This window comes from Aspergillus thermomutatus (genome assembly GCF_002237265.1).
Source record: "Aspergillus thermomutatus strain HMR AF 39 chromosome Unknown NODE_196, whole genome shotgun sequence".
NCBI lineage: Eukaryota > Fungi > Ascomycota > Eurotiomycetes > Eurotiales > Aspergillaceae > Aspergillus > Aspergillus thermomutatus.
In genome coordinates this window covers 7,072-25,668 of record NW_020798245.1, presented here as the reverse complement: position 1 = coordinate 25,668, position 18,597 = coordinate 7,072, and the positions used below count along the sequence as shown (strand labels likewise).

At 49.4% G+C, this 18,597-nt stretch overlaps 7 protein-coding genes across 7 annotated transcripts; 2 read left to right on the top strand and 5 right to left on the bottom strand.

Moving 5' to 3' along the window:
- Nucleotides 1–920: 920 nt before the first annotated feature.
- Nucleotides 921–2,545, top strand: CDV56_103371 (putative LysM domain protein; the record flags this gene model as incomplete). The annotated part of the gene is made up of 5 exons (XM_026756990.1): nt 921–1,139; nt 1,208–1,587; nt 1,660–1,790; nt 1,847–2,002; nt 2,154–2,545. The coding sequence occupies 5 exons, from the start codon at nt 921–923 to the stop codon at nt 2,543–2,545; spliced, it is 1,278 nt and encodes a 425-aa protein (XP_026611954.1).
- A 227-nt stretch (nt 2,546–2,772) lies between these two features.
- CDV56_103241 (uncharacterized protein) lies at nt 2,773–3,765 on the bottom strand (the record flags this gene model as incomplete). Its single annotated transcript, XM_026756860.1, has 5 exons — nt 2,773–2,906; nt 2,969–3,118; nt 3,166–3,346; nt 3,418–3,576; nt 3,640–3,765. The coding sequence occupies 5 exons, from the start codon at nt 3,763–3,765 to the stop codon at nt 2,773–2,775; spliced, it is 750 nt and encodes a 249-aa protein (XP_026611953.1).
- Nucleotides 3,766–4,312: 547 nt separating this feature from the next.
- On the bottom strand, nt 4,313–5,550 carry CDV56_103031 (uncharacterized protein; the record flags this gene model as incomplete). Its single annotated transcript, XM_026756650.1, has 2 exons — nt 4,313–4,883; nt 4,934–5,550. The coding sequence occupies 2 exons, from the start codon at nt 5,548–5,550 to the stop codon at nt 4,313–4,315; spliced, it is 1,188 nt and encodes a 395-aa protein (XP_026611952.1).
- A 63-nt stretch (nt 5,551–5,613) lies between these two features.
- Nucleotides 5,614–6,446, top strand: CDV56_102928 (alpha/beta hydrolase; the record flags this gene model as incomplete). The annotated part of the gene is made up of 3 exons (XM_026756547.1): nt 5,614–5,639; nt 5,697–6,291; nt 6,354–6,446. The coding sequence occupies 3 exons, from the start codon at nt 5,614–5,616 to the stop codon at nt 6,444–6,446; spliced, it is 714 nt and encodes a 237-aa protein (XP_026611951.1).
- Nucleotides 6,447–6,767: 321 nt separating this feature from the next.
- Nucleotides 6,768–8,675, bottom strand: CDV56_102640 (glycoside hydrolase family 1 protein; the record flags this gene model as incomplete). Its single annotated transcript, XM_026756259.1, has 2 exons — nt 6,768–8,451; nt 8,509–8,675. The coding sequence occupies 2 exons, from the start codon at nt 8,673–8,675 to the stop codon at nt 6,768–6,770; spliced, it is 1,851 nt and encodes a 616-aa protein (XP_026611950.1).
- Nucleotides 8,676–9,233: 558 nt separating this feature from the next.
- On the bottom strand, nt 9,234–11,379 carry CDV56_102294 (uncharacterized protein; the record flags this gene model as incomplete). The annotated part of the gene is made up of 5 exons (XM_026755913.1): nt 9,234–9,644; nt 9,694–9,957; nt 10,706–10,852; nt 10,943–11,208; nt 11,265–11,379. The coding sequence occupies 5 exons, from the start codon at nt 11,377–11,379 to the stop codon at nt 9,234–9,236; spliced, it is 1,203 nt and encodes a 400-aa protein (XP_026611949.1).
- Nucleotides 11,380–11,885: 506 nt separating this feature from the next.
- CDV56_102158 (uncharacterized protein) lies at nt 11,886–12,401 on the bottom strand (the record flags this gene model as incomplete). The annotated part of the gene is made up of 2 exons (XM_026755777.1): nt 11,886–12,140; nt 12,192–12,401. The coding sequence occupies 2 exons, from the start codon at nt 12,399–12,401 to the stop codon at nt 11,886–11,888; spliced, it is 465 nt and encodes a 154-aa protein (XP_026611948.1).
- Between the last annotated feature and the right edge of the window lie 6,196 nt (nt 12,402–18,597).

Sequence of the window (18,597 nt, the reverse complement as noted above, 5' to 3'; positions counted from 1 at the left end):
AGAGCGAAACCAACGTGGTCAGTACACTCAAATTTGCAATGTATGAGGTATGATATGATGTCTTATTGACATCTTGCTACAAGAATGAAAACGCCCCATTGACACAATAGAATTGCAAAGATTGACATCCCGAAGACTCTCCTACATTCAACAGCACATCAGACTTTACCCGCAACGGCTGACTGTATATGTCGCTTTTTTAATAGTCTGAAAAAGTATCAGACCTTCTTTCCTTTCACCCGAGATGCTACCAGATTCATCGAGATACATTAGACTTCCTTCTTGGACTAGTCGAAACTGCATGACTCGTCTGTATCGGAGAAATTGGAAACATACAAGATCGGAGCTACCTATCGTCCATTACTAGGGGATAACAAGTGACAGATTAAAGTTATACATGATATAGAGTACTCCGAGTCTCTGAGGCCCACTTACCACTTCCTTCCACTTCCTTCCCCTCTAAGCTTAAGCTTGTTGGCTGGCCATAAATAGCTAAGGTAAGGTAGTTAGTTAAGAAACCTGCCCTAGCGGCCTAGCCACGTACCGCACTAGGTAGCCAGGCCCAACCCCCATTACCTAAAGGGACACTGCTCAAATCACACCATACAAACGAGTTAGTTGCACAAAATTACCACCATCAGAACGGACGAATTCAGAAGCAATTTCCGTATGTCCGATTGCTGACGCGAAATACAGCTAGCCTTCATAGAGGAACCTGAGTATCAGCTGCTCGGACAGACATTCCATTCTAGAGGGAGATTAGCCGGAAAGTCCGCAGGATGGAAAGGGACAGGGCTTACCACAAGATATACGGCCGATGCTCCAGACATGTGCATTTCTCGCAATCACTCGCTCCTCACTTTTGTCATTAGAGCCACCCCATTTGAGGGTGAAAATACCCTTCGATCTCGCAACGCAGAATGAAGCCATCCACCTTCCTCCTTGCCAGTCTCCTCGCGAGAGCGGGAGCATCAAGCAGCCTCCGAAAAAAGTGGCTGAACGGGGATTCCGCCACCGGGACGACTGATCCTGACGTGACCAGTGATTGTGAATACTGGGCGAACGACATATCCTCTTCCGACACTTGTGCGGGCCTTGAGGCCTACTTTGATGTGACATTCGCAGAGTTAAAAGCATGGGTGTGTTGCTTGATCAACTCACATTTCGAAGATCTAGCTGGCGGACGTTAACTTGCCAAATTGTCTAGAACCCTTCGCTTCTTGAGAGTTACTGCGTGTTGATTGAAGGTTGGAGTTACTGTGTTGCGGGCCCCGCGGTGACAACCACCGCTGCCGCGACTGGATCTACTGCCACCGACACAAGCATACAAAAGATAACTTTCACTGAAGTGGGTGATTTAACAAATAGCACGACGGCTGTTGCGACAATCACGGCCACGGCTACGACCACAGTCGCGAGTGCATCACCGACTACTCCCACCTACTCGGGAGGCATACCTTCACCGACTCAAAGCGGATTGATCCCAACCTGTGATGTGTACTACTATGTCCAGAGTGGGAACACTTGCTACAGCATCCAGGATATTTATGGGAACTTCACCCTGACTGAATTCTACACTTGGAACCCGTAGGTGTTTGTTGCCTCGGCAAAGAGGTACAGGTGAATTAGAGAGCCACTGCTAACTGTTCTAAAATCCAGTTCGATCACCACCGGCTGCTCAGGGCTCCAGCCAGGCTACTATGTCTGTATTGGCGTGGCTGGAGCTTCCGCTTCTACAACTACCTCTTCTTCGCCCTACGAGCCCCAGCAGACCGGCATCACAGCAAACTGTAAGTGACCTGATATCCCTGTAATTGTGCGCAGGCATCTGGTTTGACACGGACAGGTGATGCATACTATCTCGTGGCCGCGGGCGATGATTGCTCCGCCATCCTCTCTGAATATGATATTACTATGGCTGAGTTTTATGCTTGGAATCCCGCTGTAGGATCCAACTGCAATACCATGCAGGCTGGTTACTATGTCTGTGTTGGTGTTTCAGGTACGTACTATAGTGGGTGTCGGTTTCAGCTGTCGATTCTAAACAGATTTACCAATAATAGGATCGAACACGACCAGCACAGCAATACCTACGACATCTGCTGCCATATCTACCACTACTACCACAACTGCTTCAACTACCACTTCCACAGCTACAGGTCCCTCGCCGACACAATCAGGGATCACCGCCGACTGCGTAACATACTACCAAGCAGTATCAGGCGACAGCTGCTGGTCCATTGTGACACAGAAATATCCCTATCTGAACGAGACTGAGTTCATAGACTGGAATCCGGCCGTTGGATCGGACTGCTCTGGCCTCTGGGTTGGTTATTACTACTGTGTGGCCACTACAACCGCCCGGCCCATGCCAGGCATCATTAGCACCTGCACTTCGTACTATCTTGTCCAGAGTGGGGACAGTTGCTGGTCTATTGAGCAGGCATATTCCATTTCGGCGGCTAACTTTAGCACCTGGAATCCGGACGTAGGGACCAGTTGTGCATCGCTGTGGGAGGGCTATTATGTTTGTGTGGGTGTTTGAACTCTGTTGGTGATGCTCTTCGGGCGAGGACCATAGGACCATGGTGGGAATTCGAGAAAACTGTTCAGTGGTACTCTTATAGGAAATATAAAAGAACTTGCAGTAACACAATTCAGTTATACACAGGTGCAAAATCTTAAGCAAATCCAGCACAGCAATTTCTGAACCCTAATCCGGACATTCATAAGAAGATGCTATCGATGCACCCATTCAATTATCCCAAGCACCTACAAATTGTACCTGCTCTTCAGATGGCGCCACCAGTCACGGAGCATCCAGATATCAAACTCAGTAACCTGTGTCGCACTCCCTGCCCGCATGATGAAGTTCGTTACGCCTGTGGGAGTCCAGTTGTAGAAAACTTATCTTTCAATGTCAGCACAAACTCATCCATGGGAAACAAGGAAACGAGGAATAACTGACCATCCAAGCCAAAGGTATGTCCAAGCTCATGCAGGTAGATGTGGATATTCTCCGAATTGACATTCTGCATGAAATACTCCTGGCCCACGCGCTGGCCCCAGTCCCCGCCCGCGCCGCCCTGAAAACCATCCGTGAGCCATAAGCTCTCGTCTATAATCGTTAGCCACAGTAGTCTTGAGCAGGGGACGGACACATACCATAGTGACGAGCCGCACCGCCCCTACAACGACTATAGTCATTATCCTGGTGGAAGAACCGTCCACACGCCGGATCGCACTCGGGAACCCCGCCTTCATCCCTATTGGTGTAGATGTCCAGCCCTGATGTGTCGCCTTCCAGGAGCGACCGATCGCGCACGGCGTATCCGACGACCTTCACCTCGACGGTGTTATACGGCCAGCCGTCGAAACCCGCGAGCCCAGCGATCCACTTATTGAAGCCGGGCTCACCGCAGCGGCGATCTGCTTGCGTTGTGCGGCGGTCACCTTCTTGCTCGAGTCCCAGCGCACGCAGTAGTTGATTTTACCGCGGGCTGCCATGACATGGTCGAAACCCAAGTTCTTAAATCCCATAGGGTTGCTGTATGTCGACATTTGGTGCTCCCAGACCTATGTGTGCAGAGGTTTAGATGAGTGGGCTTCTGAGGGCTGGAGAACGGAATGGCTGTGTACCTCATTAAGAGGTTTGACAAGCTTGGCTGGGGGATTCCAGGTCGAAGTCCTCTGGCGCTTCTCAATCTCGGCCCATGCGGTTGCATTAGGGGCGTCGAGATCTCCTGGGATCTGGCTGTCCTGCATCGGGAGAGCGCAGACGCAGCTGGCCAGCAGCTGGACTGCGGCGAGTAGAAAGTAGCCTTCATTATATATAGACAGACACAATATAGAGATAACGAGAGGTTGGTTGGAGAAAGGACTAGCTAGTCAATAGCTATCGAAGGGACAGTGAAGGCATTCAACATGGGTTCCGGGGACAACTATATATGCCCGGAAGACAGACGCCAAGAATCAGGGGTACATAGCTCTGGTCAGACAGTAAGACATTTCCTCCACATTGTTCCCTCCATGGTCATTCTTCAGGATTATTCTCCGCGAATGGAACCGTTCCTCTGTATGTGAGAACGGAGCGCCAACTATTGGGTCCGAGGGCCGACTCTAGGCAGCTCGACCATTCATGGACGAAACAATCTCCAAACAGCGGAACGGACATGCCAAGCGTCCGTCAATCTATCAAAAAGAGCCACCCCTGATTCAACAGGCGCATGACTCGTCGAGATGAAATTTTTGCCATCAATGAGACGAAGATCAATGTATTTCAAGGATGTGGCTCTGCTAGCCTCTATGAAAGTTACATGTCTTCAATCAGACTGTCTCCTTCCTCAACCCACGCAACGGCCCTTGCATCATTGGCCTCATCTCGGTAGATGGCTCGAATGCGGATCATGCCGATTGTGTCGTACACTTCATCCCATTTGAGGGACGCATTTTTCGGCCCCAGTTCATCATGGATGCACCTCCGAACCTCACTGTTCGCTTGCTCGATAGTGTCCTTCATTCCCACCTCAGCTGGATAACAGGCTGCCCTCATCGGACTGGCGGAAAATTCTTCGTAAATCTCCATCATGACCTTGTGCACCTTTTTATACGAAGGGGTTTCCAGCTTTCCGTGGAGGAAGAATATGACCGTTGACATGGGACCTGTACTTTGGCCCGTCAACCATTCTGCAAAGATTGGGCGCAGATATTCGGTATAGATCCTCCATTTTTGCGAGAAGCTTTCTAGGAAGGCCTGGCGAATGTCGACTGCAGGGCGCTCGGCATCTTGATCAATCCAACTGATAGAGACATGATTCAGGGTATCTTGTAGATTTTCTTTCTGGATTGGCTTAGGTCGCCTCGATAGATGGCGTCGTCCAAGACTAAAACTCGAGCATAATGATCAGTGGCTTCCAGCTTCTGAGAGAATGACAGCGTGCCCTGTACGCCTGCCACCTTCCAGCGGGGTTGGTCACCCAGTACTTCAGTCTGGATCAAAACAGCCAACCACCAGGCTAAGGGGTTGGTATGAGGCGTGGCCGTAGCGTCCTTGATCACCTTCACGAAGAATGCACTGGCCATCTCACCGAGAACTTTCAAGGACTGTCCTGACTTGGCGTAGTACCGAATGGTGTCGATGTCATCTTTGAGAGTCCAAGGGAGGTTCAATCCCATAGACTCTAGGGCACCGTCCGCACCATAGGGCCTCCTGTTAAAGACAAGAAACGTCAGCAACGATGTCCATACAGAGATGGCCTGCTTCCGCTTCTCCAGATCCCGCGGTCGTGCGCATGACTCGAATTCCTTGGCGGGCTGGGCAGCAGATCTCGAGAACTGGTTCATGAGCTTCCGGATATGTGAGGGCCATCGTTCGACCATTGCATCGCTGTCAGTGAAAGTCTGAGTTATTGCGACCGCAATTCTGTCGATGATGTGTTTCATGGTCGGGCCATTAGCAGTGTGGAAGCGCTGCCGGGCTTCAGCAATTGCTTGCTGCTGAGCATCTGTGAAACCAGCGGAATGATACCATTCTTCAAGGATAGAATCCATTTTGAATTTCTATGGTGGGAAAGAGTTTCTGGCAGTCGAATCCTCACATTGCAAGCGGCAGGCATGGGCGCACCCTGGCAGCCACCACCGTATGCAGCTGAGGGTGTCACTTGAATTCCTCTCACGCTCGGCAGCGGACTGTACAGAGTGGCAGCGGAACTAACCCTGCCAGCGTCCGTCGAGACCTGCCAGAAATACCCCTGTATCATATTCATCGGCGGCTCCGGCCCCATCGACAAAGACTCTACCATTGGCGCCCTGAAACCATTCAAGGACATAGCTCTTGGTCTCGCCAATCGGGGTATTGCATCCTGTCGGTTCGACAAGTTTGCGTTCACCATTGCTGGGAGATTCCTCACCCGCAACACAACAACCACGCTTACAGATGAATACGTCTATCATGCCAGGCATACCATACGCAAGGTCAGTCAACACCCTAATATCGACCACGACAGGATATTCCTCCTGGGCCATAGTTTGGGTGGGTTGATCGCTGCTCGCCTTGCGGTGGCTGAGCCTGGGCCCTCAGTAGCAGGCTGTGTCCTTATGGCGTGTCCCGCGCAACCGATATACCGGTGTGCTATTCGACAACTGCGGTATTTCAAGAGTCTTGACGAGTCTGATGGGCTGCCCTCAGGCGATGAACCAAGTAATATTAATATGATTGAGACGCTGAAAAAGCAAGCGGAGCTTGCAGATGGTCCGACGATGACCCCATCAACGCCAGCCAGCCAACTACCGGTTGGTCTCGGTCCGGCATATTGGTCAAATACCGTCACTTCGATCCAATTCGGTCCCTGCAGAGATCCGAATGCCCTGTCTTGGTCCTGCAGGGTGCACGGGATTATCAGGTTACTGTCAACGAGGACTGTGCGGCGTTCTATGCAAAGTTCTAGGATAGCCAGAATGTACACTTTAGGCTGTACGAGAGTTTAAATCACTTGTTTGTACCGGGAGCGGGGAGATGTACTCCGGCCGAGTATGATATTGGAGGAAGTGTGGATCTGGCTGTTGTGGATGATATTGAGCGATGGGTTAAGAGCTGTTGACAGTTACTTGAAATATATCTGGGAACTTTACTTTTCTTTGTCAACTTAAGTAACAAACCGACTAATACTAAATAAACCGACTATGCCCAGGGGGATATGCGCCCACTCCCGTCAGGGGAAAGGTCAAGAGAGGCTGACACTCTTGCTTCTTATACCCTAAGACGAGACTCACTTTGACATCCTCGACGACACAAAATCCACCAAATCAAAGAAACTCTTCTTGTAATACCGCTCCTGCGTCGTCCGATTAACCACCTGCAGCCCAAACTGCTGTTTATAGTCCCCAAACTCCCAATTGTCCGCCCACGACCACGCCAACGCCCCCATAACGCGCACCCCGTCTTCATGGATCGCGTTGAGAATCTCCGACATGAACGAAAGGTAGTAGATACTCCGCGGGGTATCAAATAGCTGATCCGAAAGATCCGTCTTCTCCGCTTCTGCAAAAACAGGGAACCCAAACTCCGACACGAAGACCGGGCTGCGGAATGTATTCCAGAGATAGTTGAGGTACTCCCGGAGGTAGGTAGGGGTGATGTAGACGTAGCTCTGGGAGCGGTAGCCGATGTTCCAGCCGTATCTGGTCTTCGTTTCCTGTACCACGCAGTACGGGAATAGCGTGCTGGAGGCGTTGGCGGCGCAGGCTTCAATCCCTTCTGGGGCTGCGGAGACGACCGTCGCGGTGTAAGGGTCGATGCCGAAGAAATCGGACGTATTCGCGATATAGGACAGGTCCTGCTCGCTGAGCGGTTTGGCGCCGGGGAGGGTGTCCAGGATTGAATCCGGGTACTGCTTGCCGAGGAAGATTGGGTTCGCGAAGAGCCCCAGCTGCATCTCCTGGAAGCGGTTTGCGGCTTGGACGTCGCTGGCGTTACGGGGGTCGCGAGGTACGCCAAAGTTGTCGTTGAACTTGATGCCCATCTTGCCGGTTGCTTTTAGGACGTCGTGGTAGAAGTGGTACACTTGCGCGTGCGCGCGCACGACGTTATCGGCGCCGTTGAAATTGAACGAGTAAAGGAGGGGCTCGTTGAATGTGATCCAGATTGGGACTCGATCGGCAAAGTGTGTGAGGACGATTTTGGAGTAGTTGACAAAGGCGTCGACAAATGTCTCGTTGTGGTAGCCTCCGTTGTCGTACCCAATGTCGGGTTTAGCTGTGAAGTTGCCGCCGGCGACGAACATCCAGGGAGTGTCGAAATGAAGGAGTGTTACGATGGGCAGCATGCCGGCGTCGAGAACAGTATTGATCAGGTCATCGTAATGCTTGATGCCTTGCTCGTTTACTGGTGACCCGGGTAGAACGAAGGGTAGAATGCGCGTCCACGGAATGGAGAAGCTGTAGTACTTGACGCCCATGGCCGCCAGACGTTGGATATCCTGCTTGTACAAGTAGTAGTTCTCGTTCATCACGTAGTCTTTTGGCTGACTCGAGCTGACTAGTTTCTCCAGGATAGTCGGACTCCGGCCCTCCAAGCCCACTGCACCCTCGACTTGCGCAGCACTACCCGCCACTCCAAAGACGAAGTCATCAGGAAAGCTATAGCAGTCCGTCGGGCCAAAGTAGTCGGCGGGCGGCAGGACCAGTTCACTGCTTGGCACCGGGGTGGGACTGACAGTCGTCGAGTACAGACCGGTCGTTGTATAGTTCTCGATACTGGCCTGCTGCCACAGCATCGACCAGGCGGCTTGTCCATAGGGGTCTCTGGTATCAGTCGCCGTGATGACGGTCTGATCAGGCAGCCAATTGCCCCATGTTGTCGTCGCTGGAACGGGTTTGAGATGTTTCACGGCATGAGCATAATGAGGCCCGTACGTATGCGTTGTCGTAGGCCTCGGTACAGAAGTAGCAAAGCTGTAATCATTAGCATAGTTACTCTTCTAATCTACTATCGGCAATCTGTCTACTTACCGAACTGTCTCATTCAGAGTATAGGAGAACGGCTGAAAGTAGTACTCCGGGGAGGTAGCTGGCTGTGTGCATTGTGGGCGATCAGGATACCCAGTCGTCGTGATATACAGCTGCTGTGCCTCGGCAGCGCCCAGGAGTACAACAAACCATGAAACTATAGTCTGCATTTTGTTCAATGTGGTGGGATTCAAGTAACAACATCGCTTGAAGACAGGGGCTCCCCTTTTATACTGTTTTCACAGCGCCAGGCATAGTCGGTCGCATTTCTGTCCGAACCCGCTTGAATGCAGAGATTAAGGCATTGATCAACAGGTAGCCCTGGATTCTACGGAGTATCAACACCCCCCAACTCCAGGTTTCTCCAACCCCCACGTCCGAGGTTATCCCGAGATGCCTCCTCATGCTCATGGCCAGCATGACCCATCAATTAGGGATCATTGTGTCAAAGCAGATACAATGGCTTGAACTTCTGGGTTGACACAAACATTTAAAGCCATTCTTAATGCTTCTTACATCCTAAAGGCGATCGAGTCTGCACTGGCATGGCTTATGACTTCATGTGGGGGTCTTCTCACTTTTCGGCCCCCACAACAGGGGTAAGGGTAAGCAACAGCCGGAAAATATACTCCATCAGACACGCACGGAAGTTCCAATTGGATCGGATTTCTCGGTATCAATTCCTTGTATTCAGGCACACAACAATATCATCGTACTGATCCATACAACTACCGGTGCAGAGCCAAATTGGGCACAAACAGCGGCATCGAATCCTCCCACATCGAGTCCGTAAGCATGCGCTTATTCTTTCCATCCGCATCCATGATCATGATCTGGCCGTATGGCTGGAATGTATTGTCGTACAAGGCACACTCATACCGGAATCCATACATGCCGGTAGAGTACATGATCCTTCCATCATGCGACCACACCGCATGAGCGTCGTTGGCGCCGCTGCTCGTCAGCACGCGCAGATCGCTTCCATCCGGCCGGATCGTGCAGACGTCGTAGTTGGTTGCGCTCGTCTTGCGGGTGAAGACGATGCGTTCGCCGTCCGGTGAGAAGAAGGGGAGGTTGTCCCATCCGGTGGTGAGGACGGTAACCTTGCGAGTTTCGAGGTCCAGGATGCGCAGGCCGAGCTGGCTTGTCGCCTTGAGTCGACTTCGCGCCCCAGACGCGGTAAACGACCTTCTTTCCGTCGTGCGAGAAACTGGGGAAACCGGAGTTGATTGCCGTGGAGTTGCTGGTGAGATCGGCACTGCTAATAGTTAGCAGTTCGGCGTAAGTGGCGTTCGCGCTGGTGCGTGCCAGCCATCCGCCGTACTGTGCGCGATCCTGGAACCAGGAGCCGACGCCGAAGACGAGCCATTGGCCGTCAGGCGACCAGGAGGGTTGGAAGGCACTAATGTGGCCATCTTGGTCAGTTTGAAGGGTGAGCAGTGCGAGTCCAACCTTCAGACAGTTCAGCCAGGAAATATCTTAGCTCCTGTGGGGGGGGGCTGCGTGTGTATCTCATATTCTAACTCACTAGACCTCATCTCATTCATCTTTAAAGCAGGGACGGCTGTTGTCGGAAAAATGAGTTATTGATCCTCAATATATCTGCAGCCTATCTACTTTTAGGTTACCAGAGACCCTTTATTACCCAATTTGGAGGAAGTAATGGGGGAAATCCCAGTCATAATGATGGCACAGGATCCAACGAGGGTGTGTAGCCAACCATAAACCCAGGAGATGGAATATTACTCTTGACTTGGTATTTATCAATCTGAATAGTCTTATAACATCCAAGGAAAATGATACTGCTGGGCTATATGAAATTATATAGCAAGCCTATCTCCTTATAATATAGCAATACTGTTAAGAGAAATATATACTCTAGCAGACATCAAGCAATACCACTGGAGCAGCACATAAATCAAGCATTAGAAATACATATTTATAGAAATTTATAAGATAAAAGGTAATCCATTTCTACAGGAGTCAAAGGTCAATCATCGAGAATTCTGTCTTGATCTTTTCTTTCTATCTCAATCGGCACAATGTATTGACCATCCAAATGTGCTGTCAGTTATTGTATTCCAAGCAATGGAAAAAGCCAAGGTACTATCAATAACGTTTGTTCCTCAAGAAAGGTTGTTTCCACCATATTTCCTCCCTATTCCTTGTATGATTATGGCGACGTGGGAAATGCTCGAACTCGGACAGCCATCTTGCCAGGAGTGGTACCGCCAGGATCTCCATGTATGCAGTAGGCATCACCCAGCTGGAGGTTCGAGCAGTCATCCTTGAGATCGGGATTCCACTGCTGCAACTGCGCCATAGTAATCCCATACACCGATTCGATCTTGGCGCAATAGTCGCCCGATTGTACCACATATCACTGGGGCCAGGTTAGTGAGTCCGAGTCCAAGGATTTCTAAGGTTATCACCTTACCTCGTAGCAATTTGCGGTAGTCCCACTGGGCGTGGGTGCCGGTGCGGTCTGATAGCTTGACGTGGTCGTGGTCGTAGTCTGGTTCCAGTCTGCTGTTGGAAGAACGCAGTAATATAGCCCAGGGGTGAGGTTTGAGCATCCCGCGTTAATTTGCGGGTTGATGGCTTCAAATAGTGAAACGGTGATAGTGAAGTTGAGAGCAATGAGCTGGCAGTAATCCCCCTCGTTGACTTGATAATACCTAGAATATTTTGAGATTTTTAATCCTGTAACAGGGCGAGGCAAAACAACGAAAGGTCAAAGCTAATAACTTTTAACTTACTTGCCACATTCCGAAGATGTCGCTGCGCCAGGCGGCCGGAGACCGCCACCTCGCACGCCCAGCAGATGATGGCATTGTAGTTACGGAGGTAGTCATACAGCAATGGCACGGTCATGGCGGACAGGGGGTCGATCCGATCGCAGTGGTGGTATGTGTGGTCATGGATCTAAGAGTAACATGGGAGGATCAGAACAGAAGATGGGGGGGCATAAAGGCCATACATGCCCTGCCAGCAACTTAAAGAGAGTCAGGGGACGGATACATGCCCCCTTTTCCTTTCAGGGTGAGGGAGTAGGAAGTCAGTAGCAGGAAGCATTGCTTTTTCCCCCTTTTCCTAGCCTTAGTTATATTATGTTTCATTAGAGGATCCAGTAGGATCGATTTTGATCATGTCATCCAGTCCATGGCCTGGTCGGCCCCATTAAGGGACCTCAAGTGCGGCTAGGCCTTGCTAGGATCCCTACTGTGTTAACTGGTAGATTTCACCATTGACTCCTGATCCCAGAGTGGACCAGGGCCTGGGACTTTTGTGCAATCCAGGTTGATATTTATACCTGTCAACAGATCATCACTGCTGATAGGCCAGGGGCGCCCGCGGCAATGCGTGCGGATTAGCTCTTACTATCGCCGGCAGCTGCCGTTGTGGAGATCCAGCGTGGTGACTGGTTGGGTTGCAGCCGGCCGCAGCCGCTGGCAATGGTCAGGGTGGGACGTCGCCGGCGGCGTTGGTGGGTCCGGTGGATCCTGTGGATGTCCCAGTTGGGTGCGGGGGGCGCGATCCCCGCGGGATCCTGCACACCGGCGGGTACCAAGTTCGGGGCGGGCAATCCAGCAGGAATCCAAGCAGGGAGAGGTCAAGCAGGCGACCCAGGCCACCTGGATTATCTAGTAGGAGAAGTGGTGTGGCCTCTGTGGGGAGCCGTGCACCTGGCAAAACCAGTTAGGCGAGCCAATCCCAACGGGTGCACGCGGGTTTCGCGGCCACGCTGGTGGATTAGGAGTTGGTGACTGGCACGGTCGGATGCAGCGCAATGAGACGGACAGGATGATACCTGGATCATCCCCCCCGGACGGCTGGGGACGCGGTCCGGGCCCGATGCGGTGGCCGGAATGGGGGGGGGGGGTGCGGAGTCCCATAGCCAACGGCCCCGGGAGGGCCGTGAGAGCCGTCTAGTAGGCCAAAGGAAAGGGGATATCAGTGCGGTCTCCTGAAATGCTAAGCCCCGCAGCTGTCGTTGGAATGGCTGGACTAGCCAGAGATAATAGACTAGGATCTGGCTGACACACTCCGGAAGATATCGGTGGATTAGAGACGTAGAGCCTGTCATATGGTATCCTTTGTGATATGCCGTCACTAACCCCATGAGCCCGTTCTCCACAAAGATACCTCGATGTCGTCCATGCACGGTATTAACATGTCGCAGGCTAAGGATTTCCGTGCCATGCGTGGGATGGCCCGAGGTTAGATGGCAAACTATAAGCAGCCGTTCTAAAAACTAATTAATCTGTACGAGATAATCTCTGGCAGTTGCTTTTTTCCAGCTAAATTATTCCCTTCCCTGGCTTGTCTCCAGAAACTGTTCTTGGAGATGTGGTTCGTGAATAATATAATCTAGAATCCATCGCTCGTATCCTGCGAACTAGGTCTGGTTCCGTGAATGTCGAAGAAAGTTCCATCCCGCAGCTAGATTGGCATAATCATCATAGATTTGAGATAGGTCGAACTGAGGGATAGTCAGCGGTAATAAAGATGAAGTCTGCAGAAGAAGGTTGTTTAACTGTGATTGCAGCAACTCAACCTGATATTGAACAAAGCGCTGGAGATCTGCCATATAAAGGGACTGGCCCCTATAGCTAAGCGTGCTGCCATCATCAGACTAATCCACATGTCCAGGAAGAACCGGTGTCTGACGGATCCTGATCTTTTTACCATAGGTGCGCAGCCGGAGGGCCTAACTATAGGAGTAGCGCATCCATGGATTAGAAATCATTGACGCATCTTATTTAATATACTAGAGGGTTCATCTACCGACCCCTCCTCCACAGCTAGGACGGATCTCTGGATCACCAGCAGCTGCCCAATCTTGATGAATCCCGAAAGGATTGGTGTATATATATAGGCACCACGAAAGGTCTCCTTCTGTTCATCAATTCCTAGGGTTGCTAAGAATCCTACTACCACACTCTTAAAGACATCCCTTTGGAGGATATGATCGAGAAGGGCAATACAGAAGAGAAGACAGGTTTGATTTAGTTTCTCTGAAGTGTCTTAAATGCCAGATTTAAGTGGTGGCCCAAGAGCATTAGGGGGATTAGAAATAGCTGAAGAGGTTTATTTATCTAACTGCTGACTGAATTGCATCATTTGAAATAGCAGATCTGCCTATATTTTGGTTAAGTGGTGGCCTAATTGAATTAACTGCTCAGGCTGAGTAGTGCGGTAGATAAAACAGAAGAGGTGTAATAAGCTCAAACAGACATCTTGGATTCAACTATCTGGCAGCTAAGATACAAGAATTCTAGCATGGAGAAGGGAGGAAAAGAGAAGTAGGGACGGTGCGAGACATTGTGGGAGATAGGTTCGCTAACAGGTGACGGATCACGTGACGGGTCGAGATCAAGATCTGGACTGTCACAAGAGGCGCTTCTAAATCTGTTGATAACGCTTCTCAGTTGCTGGCTGAAGATGATAGAAGACTGGGTGATGACTTGGCCGCCGGTAGGCATCATCAACAAAGCTATTGATCTGAGCTTGATCGAACGCATTGATACGGTGAGTGGATATTGACTGAACAGCCTGATCAAGAATAGTATCAAGGCTCTCGGTCCAGAGCTGCAATAGAGGTTCTTGCTCAGGATTAGGCATATATATAAGAGCAGCTAGTTCCGAGAAGGTATAGCCCTGGGTATAATCCTGCCATTGGGTTTTTTCTAACCAGGGGTTGATAGCAGTGTAGTGACGGTCTGTTGTGATAATCTGATTTTGCTGTTCCTCATCCTGCTCTAATTGTCGGATCTGCTCATAAACCTGATCGCGAATAAGATCGGTTTTGGGGGCTGCTGTCGGTTTAAGAGGCGGTATAACCTGAAAATACTGGCTTTAGGGACCTGAGACAAAGAAGCGCTGACAACATATATTTTCCTAGAGATTTGGACCCGGCTTTCGCTGTGCTAATGAAATAGAGCTGGTAGACTTCTAGGGTCGCCCTTGCCGTTGTAGGGTAGGCTGATGGGTCCGGACATGTTTTTGCATCCAATTCTTGGAGCAAGTCACAAATGGGCATTGCCTGCATCCAAGCCCTTGCTCTACTGGCAGATCTGGCAAGGCGGACGCGGAGGAAGGTGGAATCTGGACCTGTTCCTGAGACAGATCAGCTAAATCGTGTTCCTGGAGCTGTTTCTATAGCTGAGATACTGCTGCAGCGGAGTCAAGGCTTAGCCATTCTTTGCGGTGGCCTTGTAGATGACTGTGAAGGTGCGCAGCTGGAATAGCACGACCGCAAGGCTTGCATATCAGCACTCTATATTCAGGGAGATAGCGAAAATTCTCCTCTCCATTGCGGCCTTTTCGTGGGATTAACGTGCCAAACGAGGAAAGGGAGTTAGTGATGAGGATTGTTAACAAAGCTCAATGGGGGGGGGAATATATTCCTCCACCATACAAGTAATGCAAACGTCGCCAAATTCCTGAAACTTCATCCACAAGGCCGACGCTATAGGGGAAAATCATGGTAAGTGTCAACACCCACACCGGCGATATAGCAGATTTTTTTTCTCTAGTAATAGCAGGGAGCTTAAGGTTTCTAAAACTCTTCCCTTTTATTTTTATCTATTTTTGTTGATTTTATATCGTGGTTGTAAAGTTAGGATCATTATTGGCGGGGTGCGGTGAGGGTTAATTATCAGCCCCCGTACATGAGAATTATCAGCCCACCAAAGTCCTAAACATTAACTTACCTCCTTATAGCAAATTCTTTTTTTCTCTAGCAATAGCAGGGAGCTTAAGGTTTCTAAAACTTCTTCTCTTTTATTTTTATATATTTTTGTTGATTTTATATCATGGTTGTAAAGTTGGGATCGTTATTGGCGGGCTGCAGTGAGGGTTAATTATCAGCACCTGTACATGAGAATTATTAGCCCACCCAGTCATGAACCTCAACTTACTTGCTTAAAACATAGTTAAATTAGATAAAAATTTACCAGAAGCTTTATAACATTATTTTAAATCCTCCAGCATATTTAAAATAGTGTTTAAGAGCCCTGTGGTGATAAAAACCTCAGCTGGGGTCGCTATAATAGCAGCAACAGAACATCTTAATTATTATTATTATTAATCAAGTTTAACGTCCATATAACGTATTCCATAAGCGAGCCGCCACCACAAGCGAGCCGCCACCACAAGCGAGCCGCCACCACAAGCGAGCCGCCACCTCCGCTCCCGATTCCACCTCCAGGCAAGATTTTAGGGCCTTTATCAACCAAACAATTGCATTTCTATATAAAAACTAATTAGGAACTCGATTAGGACATTGCAATCGCCTATGTCCTAGATTATGACAGTCACTGCAGCGCGGTGGCGCTCGTACGCGTGATCCAACTGCAGAAAGCGCTGGATCTATAGGGATAGTATCCTGAGCTTCATGAACCTCATTCTCACGCTGGAATCGCTCTAGGCCTTCCTGAATAGTAAAGCCCTCTGCAGTAGCTAGCTGCCTAGTAGAGCGCTTTCGTTTTTGAAGCTGCTTCTCATTGGAAGCGCGTAATTCGCGTATTTCTTCGCGTGCAAGAATAAGCTCATTAAGATGCAATTCATGACCCTTAATAAGCTTGTCTAATCGCGTTTCTAGCGAAGATGAAGGGCTCTGTGTACGCGCTCTAAGCAGCTTTTTTACTGCAGATGCCTGCTTCTCTAGCTGCCTAGCAGTATAGGGCGTTTTAGGCGCTGAATTGGTTGAGCGACTAGGTGGTGGTGTAGGGGTCTTTAGTTGAATATTCAACTGACTGAGCACCCTATCTGGATCAAATGGAACTAGGCCAGCGCCTGCGAAGCTATTCTGAATAGTTTCTGCTTTAAAAGCGCTCTCGCGAGCTTTTGGAAAGGCCTCTAGGAAATCAAGCTTATCAATATGATTGATTCCTAAGCGCATTTTCTTTTCCACTAAGCTTCCGTACGCCTTTTTTAAAGGCGCAAAACAGCCTACATCTAAAGGCTGGAGCTTGTGGGAAGAATGCGCTGGCATGCAGATAGGAATAATATGATTCTAACTGCATATTTGATCGAATTGGGGCGTGAGATGGCTGCCATGGCCATCAAGAACTAGGAGACGGTATTTCCCAGTTATACGGCCAGTAGTAGCGGGAATAAAGAGATTTTTAAGCCAGCGAAGGCCTATCTCATCAGTAGTCCATCCATTAGGACTAGTTTCAATTCTCCAATCACGTGGGAGCTTCTGATCTTGATACTAACCCTCTATATGGACCTTTCCTTTGAAGATAATGCATGGAGGAAGCGCCCATCCAGTAGAGTTGATACATTCAATAGAAGTAACCATTCTCGATTGCCTGGCTGTACGAGAGAGCCTTTCCCATAGTAATCAGCTCTAGTAACTACTTGAGCAGTAGCTACTAGGCCCATAGCGAAGCCAGTTTCGTCAAAATTGTAGATATCCTCCATTGCAATTCCATGCTGCATTATAGTCATTTGTACGCAATCAAACCACTCCCTAATAGCTTTAGGGTCTTCGCATTTAGCGCGTCGATAATCATATCGTCGAGAATAGCGGGTATTTACTTCATCACGTCGTTTAATGAAGTTAGAGACCCAGTTCTCTCCAACTGATTGAATAGGTGTAGCACCGCGCTCAGCAAGAAGAATATTGGCCATTTCTCGTATATGGGATGGTCGGGGAGGCGCTCCACGTTGATCTAAAGATAGAATCCATCGTACAAGCGATTCCTCTTCATTTTGGGTCATTTTATGGCTGTTGGCGCGTGTATCTTTGCGATAATTGCTGCCACAAAGTCGGTCGCGTAAAGTTGAGCGTGGTACATTATATACACGCGCAGCTTTAGCAATTTGGGTAATTTGCTTGTTTTTTATAGCAGAAATCGCTAATAGGATCCTTCCCTCCTGTTCTGCTAAATTCTTTTGAATTTTGACGCGCTTTTGGAGGCATGGTTGGTGGTTGAAATAAGTGAGATCTTTGACGCGGTCAAAAACGCCCTGAAGTGGCGGCTTGCTTGTGGTGGCGGCTCGCTTGTGGAATACGTTACATGCAGCCTTAGGCTGCGCACAGCCGGAGGAATAATCCATTCATTCATTCATTCATTCATTCCATCTATCCCTGAAACCACCCTGCAGATGCCTAATATACGCACGCGGGCTCATCTTGTAATGGCCTCTGGGGGTATTAAGCAATGTTCGCGGGTCTTTAGTCTGGCATCTTCAGTGTCTTGTGGCACATCTTGCTTTCTTTATAACAGCGTATTGGGGCGCGCTGCTAGCTTCCCAGGCCGGTAGTGCATCACATAGTTAAACTAACTCAGCACGTATGACCATCTCATCTGTCACTCATTAAGTTGATGAACTGTCTTAAAGTACTCTAAGTTACAGTAGTCCATGATGAGCTTAAACTGCGGCAGGCTAATCAGTTCTGACTCCTATTCCTTAAGGGCGTTGATGATTGCAAGCAGCTCCTTGTTATGAATCTCATAGTTACATTCAGCAGGTGAGTTCTTCTTTAAGAAGTAGGCACAAGGTCATAATATGCTGTTGTCATCATACTGTGAGAGGGTCCCTCCAGTAGCCCAGCTAGAAGCATCCGTCTTAACAACTGTCTCTTGATTGTAGTTAAACTGCATGAGAATCAGTGCAGTCGTGAACATCTTCTTTAGCTATTCAAACCGACTAGTGTGCTCCTTAGTCTATATAAAGGGGGTCCCCTTCTGCGTCAGCGCCGTCAGTGGTCGTATAATATCTGAGAAGTTCTGTATGAAGCGCCGGTAGAAGTTCGCAAAGCCAAGGAATGATCGCACGCCACAAACTGATGTAGGGGTCTCCTATTCTAGTATAGCTTTCACATTGTCAGGGTCCATGCGTACACCCTTACCAGCTTTAATGATAAACCTGAGATACTTCGTGCTTTTGACCTCGAACTCACACTTATTGATATCTAGTTGTAACCCAGCAGCTTATAGCCATTCTAGCACCTGTTATATATGGCTATAATGCTCTGCTAGCAACCCATCAGTGAAGATAAGTACATCATCAATGTAGGCGGAGGCGAATTCGTCAAGGAAGTCTTGGAGGGTCCAGTTAATATACTATTGGAAG